Source organism: Ipomoea triloba, chromosome 1, assembly GCF_003576645.1.
Source record: "Ipomoea triloba cultivar NCNSP0323 chromosome 1, ASM357664v1".
NCBI classification, from domain to species: domain Eukaryota; kingdom Viridiplantae; phylum Streptophyta; class Magnoliopsida; order Solanales; family Convolvulaceae; genus Ipomoea; species Ipomoea triloba.
Window position 1 is genome coordinate 262621 of NC_044916.1, and position 10294 is coordinate 272914.

Consider the following 10294-nt stretch of genomic DNA (forward strand, 5'->3'; position numbering starts at 1 on the left):
TGTGTTTGTTCTTCCAACATTTACACTTTTCAATAATATTTCGCATAAGGCTTCTAGAAAAATTATGCCTTCGATCCATTCAATGACCTTCTTCGAGTTATTCTGCCCAATCAAGTATTTGAGATCCTTATTCCAAGCCCAGTCATGATTCAACTCCTTAAGAATTAAGCTTATTTAGTATCTCATATAACTTTCAAATTTTTGTTGATGGATGATCGATTTCAACCATTTATGATGTGCTCTTTTAATTGCTTGTTTATTCATTAATTGATGTTTCACTATTTACTGGTATTGTTCATATCTATCAATGTGCTGTGGAATAACAAATTCACTTCACTCGTCACTTCACTGATGTGAACTCACAACTTTGCAATTTTCAGAATTAAAAAGGTTCAAAAAAGGAAAAAAAAAAAAAAAAACTCACAAAATTTGCAAATTTCAGAATTAAAAAGGTTAAAAAAAAAAAAAAAAGAGCTCACGAAATTTGCAATTTTCAGAATTAAAAAGAAGGCATTAGTTTCGAGATCAAGTCCATTATATTTTTTAAGAAATATTGAACTATTACAATTATATAGAGTACAAAAAAGAAGCTTAAACCCATTTTACATAAAGGTATATAAGACTATCACACAATTTAAAACTGCACGTTCTGGACACAGTAAGTTACATAACGTCCCTCCCTTCCCCGGGTGGGTTCAAGGATCCTTGAACAAATTAAAAAAATATATCTCTCGCTGCACACATCATCATCACCTCATCTGAGAGGCCGAGCTCGAAGTTGCTGATGCTGGGGCTGCGAATGGACACAACAACTTTCGCCTCTCTTTTCTTTTAATAAGCTGCAGCCTTGGGGATTTGGCTCTTGTCGCTTGTTTCGAAGACTTCTGAGGTAAGAATGGCTGATCAAATTTTGGGACTGGTCTTGCATGCGGCACCAATGTCCTCCTCAGTTGTTTCAGAGCTTTTTCTTCCTCCATCTTAAATCATGGGAACCAAAGTATAATTAGCTTTCCAATACATACACAATATAATTATTGACATTTTTTAACGGTCTGTGGTAGAGATAGAGATTGCTTTGCTTACCATCTTTTCAGCTTCTGCCTCTTCTCTGTACCTCTTATACATCATCTCTTTCTCCTTGATCTGCATAAACCCAATTTATTTGTGAGTGCTGACTGATAATAATACAATATAATTTTGTTTATTATTCAAGGTTAGGGAGAAATAATAGTTACCTTCTCATAAAATTTTGCTCTATCTACAGCACGATGTTCCGCGTGGAGGTTGAACTCCTGAACTTCAGTGAGGGGCTTACGTGCTTTCTCAGGAACTGGAATTGGGTCCCTGCAATCACAGCTGATAAACAATATAAATATAAACTCCTTTATTAAGGAATGAAATGTATGCATACCCCACCAACATTATATTATATAATAGAGTGGGTTCTTACTCTTTCAGGACTGGTTGTGCCTTGAATACTCTCATCATAGCCTCTTCCTTCTCTAATCTTTGCCTTTCTTCCATTTCCTTTTGTATTTCCTGTTCATGCCTCATCAGACTTTCCAGTTGAAAAGGTTCGGGTTTTGTGCACTGTTTGGGCTCTGGTTTTGGTGGAACCTGCATCAATAATGCTAATTCAGTAAAAGAATGCTTGGGTTACCATGACAGTAACAGTAACCGAATAATACATGACAATTTCGTACCACAGGATAGTCAGTGGTATAGGGATATGGAGTTGCTTTAGGAAGTCTGGCCCTTTCTTCCTCAATCTGTTTATTCAGAAGTTCCATAAACAATCTTCTTTCTTTCTCCGCTCCTCTCTCCTGGATTCGAAAAAAAACAAAAGCAAAGTTGGGAAACCTATAATATTCAAAGTTCCTGTACCAGTATAATACACATGAAGAATTACATACCTCTGTATGGAGATGGAAAGGATTTGGTGCGGTATTTCTAGGAACATATTTGTCATTTTGAGGTTCTGAATTCAGTGAAAGCTGAAAATTTCGGGAATAAACTTAAATCAATAAGAAACCTTCCCAGGAAAGAGATAAAATAGTTAAAAAGAAGTCATCTCTGTTATAACCAACCTTGTCAAATATGTCAGCAACATTTGTTGGTGGTGGTGGGATCCTTTCATCTGTAGCAAAGTGAAACTCTTGTGGCACAGTCACCTGCTTTTTTGTGTTGCAAAATATTCCCACATCTCCTTTACTTTCAAATATCTATGTGAATTGGAAAGAAAAAAAAAAATTAACAAACTACTGAAAAACCAGAAAATTCTGTTCAAAAGATCTGTATTTAATTTCAGAGATCACAGAAGGCAGTACCTTCTTATTCAAAGGCCTGGCTTTGAACTTGGGAAGTTTTTCAAGTTCTTCCTTTTCAAGTTCTTCAGAACTTTTGATCTTAGGAGGGCGTGCACGCAGCAAGGTTTGGAGAGTGGGTGATTTGGGTGCTGTAAGATGTGGCCTCCATGGATGACACTGCAGAGAAAACAAGTATGCATTATGGTCCAATAAATAAATGCAACCTAATTTCATAGAATAAGCAGAAATAAGGTCATGCCTCGAGTTAAAAACAGCTATTGCAGTACCTGATTGGATTCTACTGAAGCCACAGTAGATGTTTCTGCATTTTGGTTGGCCCTTGCCATAGTTTCCAAGTGAAACTCCTGCAGAAGTAAGGATGTTAGCTAAAATATATTCATGGTTTGATTAATGCAAACTCTAATCAGTGTGCTACACTATTAGCTACCTTAAACTCAGGAGGTTGGGGTGTACTCTTCGGCAGTGGCGGTACACCTGGGGCTTCAAAAATCTGCATCAAGATGAAAGAAAAAGAATGCACTCAAGCATGAATACTAAAGCAGTCTCTTAAACTGAGGCAAGATGTACGCACTCAGGAAAATCATGCGGCCACTTAAAGTGGAGGTACCTTCTTATTTAGAGGGCGAGCCTTAAACTTGGGAATTTTTGCCATCATTTCTTCTTCCAACTCGGCTGAGCTCTTAAGTTTTACTGGACGGTAACGTTGAGCTGTTTCAAGTTCAGGTTCCTTAGGCCTTGTCAGTGTAAGCTTAGGCTTCCTCTGCACTGATCCAGCCATACCATCCTGAAAAATAGTTTAAACTTATAAAGAAAATGTACTAGAAAATAATAGAACTTTTAAGTTTTAAGCAAGTTATCTGTATTTACATGTGACATGGAACAATTCATGCGTGGCATTGACATCTCCCTTGTACTAGATTCGAACTTCTTCATCATTTCTGCCATTGAAATAAATGGGGCTGCTGGTTCTCGAACATAAATCTGAAATAGAGATTTTCACCATGTATTAGATTCAGAAATTAATGTCCATAAATGAAATGCAAGACATAAAAAATGCATACTAACCTTTCTGTCTTCTATACGTGTTTTAGCAGTTGAAGTGTACAAGTTGCTGGTAGATTTCCCAGGTCTTGTTTTATGGAGCAAAGTTTGGGGTTTGATGCTAAGGATCTAAGCAAAAGTGAGAACAAATTGAGGAGATCAGGTTAAAAATATGTGAAAAATGATACACTTAATAAGGTAAAAATTTTTTAGTCAATATAAGACAGACCTGTCTAGCTTTCCCCTCTTCAAGTTTTTGCCTCTTTATAGCTTGATTTTCTTGAGCAAAATTTGGAGTTTCAGATGCAATTTTCATATTTGTGTTCCTGTGAATCAATAATTGATAAGAAACATATTACACAGGTTCCAGCTCACCAAAATAAAGAGATATAGAACAAAACTAGACAAATATGGAAACTAAAAGAAAGATATCTACCTTTTTGCACAAGCTGGATTAATGCTTTTCACTTGTGATTGGGTTTTTGACTTCAATGCAGAGGGGTTCCTGATCATACTTGCTATTTTTTTAGCTGTCTGGTGCTTCTTAACATCAGTTTGTTGGGCTGTTTTTTGAGAAGTTATTTTAGGTGGCTGAGGGGTGCATGCTCCTGTTAAATAATCTCAGCAGTCAGTGAAACTTAATTGAGGCAAACCAAATAGTATAAACGAAGTTGATATTCACAGAGTGGAGCAAACCTTGGAGTGAGGACAGCTTCTTACAGGATCCTTGAGAACTTAGTGATATTACAGCAGAAACAGAACCATGAACAGCTGACTGCTTGTCACCAGACCCCTGAGAATTTAGCGAAATGCATTAAGAATCATAACCCCCAAAACAACAGTAGAATACTATGCAGATGGAGCAAAACATACCAAATTGGCTTCCCCGTCAGGAGTCACTTCTTCCTGAAGCAGAACAGGTTTGGGCTCGATGGGCTCCGTTGGAGGCCTGGTTTCACACAGGTCACTACATTTAGTCAAAATTCAGTAGAATTATTTATATGCCAAAGAAATAAAAGCTAGTTCCATCATATCCAAGCTAGTTCTATAAGGGAAATTGACCTTGTTTGTTCCTTTGCAACCAATGTTTCATTTGCAGTAGTATATGATGATGCAGTAGCTGACTTTGTTGAATCTTGAGCCTGAATTAATATGAAAGTCAATTTTTCAGTGAATTCTTGAGTTTCCCTCCAAGATATAGCATGCGTAATAGTAATCAATATAGCTACTCATTGGCCATTAGAAAAATAATGAAATGTATAGTTGAAATGCAGAGCTATGGTCTAAGAATCAACATAATATAGAGTGTGATCACACTACCTTCTGCATATCCTCGGCTTCACTGAAATCACAGATACTGTCAAGCTTCACTGATCTTCCACTCTTAATCCTTTGCATAAAAGCTGAAATAATTGACACCAGAATCATTCAAACATCAATCCCAACATAAAACTAACAGCAGATGCAAATATGAAAACTAACAGCATTATCATTACTTTGAATCATCACCCTACACTGATTCAGGACCCTCACACAACTTATGACTAGAAACATGAAGGACCAGTTTAGAAAGATCACAGTCATCACAGAAAAAGACATTATTGAAGTTACATAAAAATTCTTTAAGGTCCAATTTTAGTTCCTTGATATGACATAATTTTCAGACCACTGAATGACAGCAGAAACTCACGTATTTATTGCGTATATCGACCCTATCTTTCTACTCCAACTATCGCGCAGTGCTCACCACCACGAATTGAAGAAATACTATCCCCCACCCCTCCCTGGTGACCTCTAACAGTTGCACATGAAGTGGACAGCAGGAGAATAGAATACCAAAAGTTGCTCAAGTCTTTCAGGAATCAAGTTAATTCAATTTCCAATTATCATAAATTAATCAATTCATCTCATCAGAAACACTGAAATTAACCCTAGAAATTCCACAAATCATACTCACAACAAGAACATTAAAATCAGATCAAGCAACTTGAGCAAACCATATCAAATCAAATTAAACCCTAAGATCACAACTCAAAACCCTAGCATTTGTTTAAACACTTTTTTTTTCTCAAGAGATGAAATCCTAAATTAGAAATCGAAGAGACACATAGGAGTTCAATGAAATAAGATGAGTAGTGAGCGTACGAGAAGGGCCATAGCTGAGCGCCGTCTCGAACCAGAGCTCAGCCTTGCGCGCATCTTCCTCTGACTCTCCGTGAACGAAATCGTAGAATCTCGGGGCAGAGAACTCGTACACCTCGTCGACCAGCAACGCACTCGGATCATCCTCCGTCGCCATTGAGGACCCGATCGGATCAAACACGGCCGGAGAGTTTGTAGAATGAAGGTAATTAGGAGAAGCAGGAAAGCGAGAGAATCTGTGTTTGCAATGAAGGGGTTTCTGGATTTGGTGAATTGCAATAAAGGAAGAAATACTGGCTATCTAGGAAGGCAATAACGTTCAGATTTCTGGCCAACGGTCATATTTTTTGAATGTGGGAGCTGAGTGCCTGTTTGGACTGTCGCGACTTCGTAACGGCTATAACCAGCGCAAATCAACTACTAAGAAGAAACGACACCGTTCTCCACAAGAGTAAAGAATATTTCAGGTTACAAATTTGTCATTAATATTACTCCGTAATCTAATTTGATATATTAGATTATTAGATCACAAAAAAACCAATAATATTTTAATGAATTTTCAACTTATTATTGCCTAATTTATTTACGGTTTGAAGCTTAAAATTATTACTTGTATTTGTTTGTTCAAATTCTTAAAAAGTTATTCTATTTTCTAAATTTTATTTTTATGTATTTAACAATTTTTAATATGATTTTTAAATATATACAAAGTAATTTTTATTTGCTAGTAATAGATTTTTAATACATAAATTTAAGAGCTTGTCTCTTGTGACTTGTGAGGCCGTCTCACTCTAATAAAATATGCCATAACAAAATTGCATATATAATTAATACTTCAAGTCTTAATTATATATAATGTTTTATATCATAAATATAGTATTTTATAACAAAAGTGTAATATACAATTTGCCGGAAATAAAGTAATAACATAACAAAATTACATATATTATCAATACTTTAAGCTTTTTATATAATACTTTGTATTATAAATGTAGTACTTTATAGCAGAATTGCAATAGACAATTGCAATAAATAAAGTACTAGCATAACAAACTTACAAATATAATACTTTAAACCTTATATAATACTTTATAGCATAAATGTAATACTTTAATGTAATATACATTTTGCATGTACTAAAGTAATAACATAACAAAATTGTATATATCATCAATACTTTGTTTTATGTATAATACTTTATAACATAAATGTAATACTTTATAGGAAAACTATAATAAACAATTTACATGAAACAAAGTGTCATAGCATAGCATAATTGTATATATAATCAATACTTTATGTCTTATATATAATACTTTATAGCAAAACTGTAATAAACAGTTTGTATGAAATAATAGTACTAAGTCCAATAGCACAAGACACAAAATCTCCTAAGTCAATCCATCTCATAATTGAGACCGTGAGACGATTTTAGATGAGAATTTACCTAAATTTAAATATTAAACATTTTGAATCATTGAATCAATTATATACTATTCCACATTGAATTTTCCTATTTTAAACACAATTTATTATTGTCTTTTTAGAAAAAATATATTATCTAATTAAACTTAAATCCACAAAAATTAAATAATGGGCAAAATAAGAAAGAAAATTGCATTTTATTTATTAATTTAAAAATCATGTCAAACATAACTAATCCTTCTTACTTTAGATTTATTATAATAATTAAGCTAATAGGTCTTTGACCATTGTCCTAAGCCAATAACAAGTGTTAAGTCCTTAACCTTTGGTCCTAACTAGGTGACAATAGCTAAGTTCACCCAGAATACCAAAACTGATCGAGATGATACAAATGATTTTAGGATGTCATTCTCATCCAAATGATTCGGACCACAACAAAAAATGCTTGGTCTTTTTTTTTTTTTTTGAAAATAAATGCTTGTGTTTAATGTAACACTCATAACTATCTCATTTATCGTTATTTTTGTTAGTAAACATTAATACTTAAATAATTTGTATTAAACAGTCGACATTTATCAAAACTTTGAAATCGTAAAAGGGAGTACAGTTGAGAAATACGATCTCATCCTTTACAATATCATCAATTTTCTCACAATCAAGAAGATTTATAATATTTTTTATACATTTTTAAAAAGATATCTACACATACAGAAATTTGAAAGCTTACTTTTAGTTGACCCTAGCTAATAAAAATCAACAACAATAAAATAGTTAGGGTAAAAGCAATTAGGCCATTTATCATAGACATTTTAAGTAAACAAGTAAAGGTCCAATAAAAAGAACATTGCTATTTGAACTGGTGACTCTAATAGCTTCAATCCACTCTAAATATTATGAAAGTGTTTCTTTCATTGAATTAAATTAAAATTAGTATTATATAATCATTAAAAATTTAATGTAATATGTGTATGCGCGCAGACACCAAAAAAATTGAGAACAAATAATCTTAGCTTCACATTTGTAAAAATCGGACAAATCATATTTTTAAAAAATTGTAAATTTAAATTTACAAACTTGAACACTTAAATATGAAAATTTGGATAACACTTGTAAATCTGGATAAATAATCAATGGATACATATTCTAAAAAAACCGTCAACTTCATACCTTGCAAAATTGAACATTTAAATATGCAAATCTTGATAAATAATCAATAAAAAATGCGTCAACTTCACGTTGCAAACTTCAACACTTAAATATGCATATTAAATGAAAAGTGTTCAAGTTTGTATAGTAATAATGCCCCTATTAAGGTTCAAACATGTGACCTCTTATTTAAGAGAACTACAATTATGTTGCTTGATTACAAGTTCTTTAGCAATAATAGAGTTGTGAAAGGTTAATTTATGGAGTAATACTACATTTACTCTTATTTTTATTCTATTTTTTCGGTTACTAAAATGTCATTCTTTAATTAATTTAAATAATAAAATGAGCCCTTGATTTTATTAAATCAATTTTATTACCCGATAAAATTTATATAGGTTTGCCTAGAGTTATACTTTATAGAATATATAATTATATATGGAGTATATCATTTTTCTAGTTTATGAGTCATTGTGCCAAACATGGCAGCAAATGACACGTTATTGACGTTGCTTAAACCTCGACGGGCTGACTCACAATCTCTACTCCATCTTCATCCTTCTGATTTAACCGCATCTGCCATGCATGCACCGCCTCCTTGCCCTTTTAAACCCATTCATTTCTCCCTTTTGCATACATTCATACCATTGAGATTTCTACTACTGTTCCTAAAGATACAAGCAAGTGAGTGAAAATGGCGTCAGAGCAAGTGAGAAGGGATAATGTTACAAATCTGAGAGAAAACCGTGCGGAAGGCCAGGAGAAAGCGCCCAAAACGGCGGACCGCCGTCATGGTACTTCCGCCGAGAAAATCCACGGCGGCTCCTTCGCCACCGATGTGCACGGACTCCCCGCCGGTACTATTCGCGTTACCGGAACCAATAACACAAGTGGCACTCAGCAGCGTCGCTCTCAAGGCCAGCAGCCTGGTAGACTAGCTAGACTCTGATCTTTAGTACAGTATTTTGTTTCTGCTACTTTTATGTGTTTGTTGTAACTGGTTAATATTCTTTACATGGTATCAGAGCAATATATTATCAATTTTTTTTTCTCACTTCTAATCAACTAGGTGAGCAGAAGAAGAACAATCAAGAAAACTGGCCGTCACTGGAGGAATCCGGGCTACACAGCGCGACGGCGAAGCAGAACACGGCGGAGGCGCTAAGGGCGGCCGAGGAGCGGTACGAGAAGGCGAAAGAACGTGAACGACAGGCTCTGGATGAGGCAGCAGAGAAGGCTAGAAAAGCCGCCGAAACTAGCTCACAGTATGCAGCCAGAAAGAGAGAAGAAGCCGAGAGAGAAAGAAACGCCTGCGCCGGGGAAGGGCCAAGGGACATACATGGCGGAGTTAAGGCGGAGGAGGGAGGAGGAGGGGTGCTGGGAGCCATTGGTGAAACTATAGTTGAAATAGGAAAGACTGCTCAAGATCTTGTCGGCGGACGTGGGAGGAGCAAGTGAATAATTGGCGGCCGGAACAGAGAACACAAGTTGGCCTGGTCATCATAATAAGCTTGGATGCCAATCCTGCCATGGAGTGGTTATTATAGTCTAGCTAGTACGTTAATAATGTAGTATTTTGTGTATCAATAATTTGATGCGTACGTGAAATAATCAATCTTTCTCTTAGTAATAAAGAGTATAAATCCTTTTGTAATTTTATATAATGTTGTCACTATAAATTATATTTGTCATTCATTTACTATATTTTCTACCCGGCAATACTCTATCACTTTTACGAATTCTTAGCAAACCAGGCTTTTACGAATTCTTAGCAAACCAGCCTACAATTGTTAGACTCTGATCTCTGTTCCTCTATGAATGGAGCTGAACTCTAAAAAATTTGTCCATTTATATTTGTTTATATAAACAAACATAGCCTACAATTGTTAGACTCTGATCTCAGTTCCTCTATGAATGGAGCTGAACTCTAAAAAATTTGTCCATTTATATTTGTTTATATAAACAAACATAAATAAACACGAATATAAGTAGTTTATCAAAAGCTCTCTCACTAATTATAAACAAACATAAATGAACACGAATATAAGTAGTTTATTAAAAGCTCTCTCACTAACACTTAGAGTTTGGACCTTAGATTTGGGCTCTATTTTGGAGGACCAAGATCAATTCTCTACAGGACTTCTATCTTGCAGATCAACCAAGCTAGCCCTCTACAGGGTGGTCCCAATTTGAGCATGGAATGTCTCAAAGCA

The 10294-nt window shown here is 34.9% G+C and overlaps 2 protein-coding genes across 3 annotated transcripts in view; one reads left to right on the forward strand and one right to left on the reverse strand.

The window, feature by feature from the left end:
• Positions 1-517: 517 nt before the first annotated feature.
• Positions 518-5768, reverse strand: LOC116019639 (protein TPX2). 2 transcript variants are annotated; one of them, XM_031259917.1, is made up of 20 exons: positions 5514-5768; positions 4689-4771; positions 4431-4510; positions 4242-4335; positions 4065-4161; positions 3805-3976; positions 3598-3694; positions 3393-3497; positions 3195-3308; positions 2935-3111; positions 2755-2817; positions 2594-2671; positions 2328-2483; positions 2088-2222; positions 1914-1994; positions 1704-1823; positions 1451-1617; positions 1236-1356; positions 1084-1143; positions 518-977 (listed from the first exon to the last, which is right to left on the reverse strand). In XM_031259917.1, exons 1-20 carry the CDS (start codon positions 5665-5667, stop codon positions 750-752), a joined length of 2382 nt encoding a protein of 793 aa, XP_031115777.1. In that variant the 5' UTR covers positions 5668-5768; the 3' UTR covers positions 518-749. The 2 variants fall into 2 exon arrangements, with proteins under 2 accessions (XP_031115777.1, XP_031115784.1); XM_031259924.1 differs by having other exon boundaries at positions 750-977; positions 1236-1344.
• Positions 5769-8665: 2897 nt separating this feature from the next.
• The window catches only part of LOC116028932 (seed biotin-containing protein SBP65-like), a 2715-nt gene continuing 1086 nt past the window's right edge, over positions 8666-10294 (forward strand). Inside the window, exons 1-2 of the mRNA XM_031270791.1 lie at positions 8666-9010; positions 9151-9522. Of these exons, the coding sequence (XP_031126651.1) occupies positions 8776-9010; positions 9151-9522 (607 nt within the window). The 5' untranslated portion in view covers positions 8666-8775. The remainder of the gene's footprint in view (positions 9011-9150; positions 9523-10294) is intronic.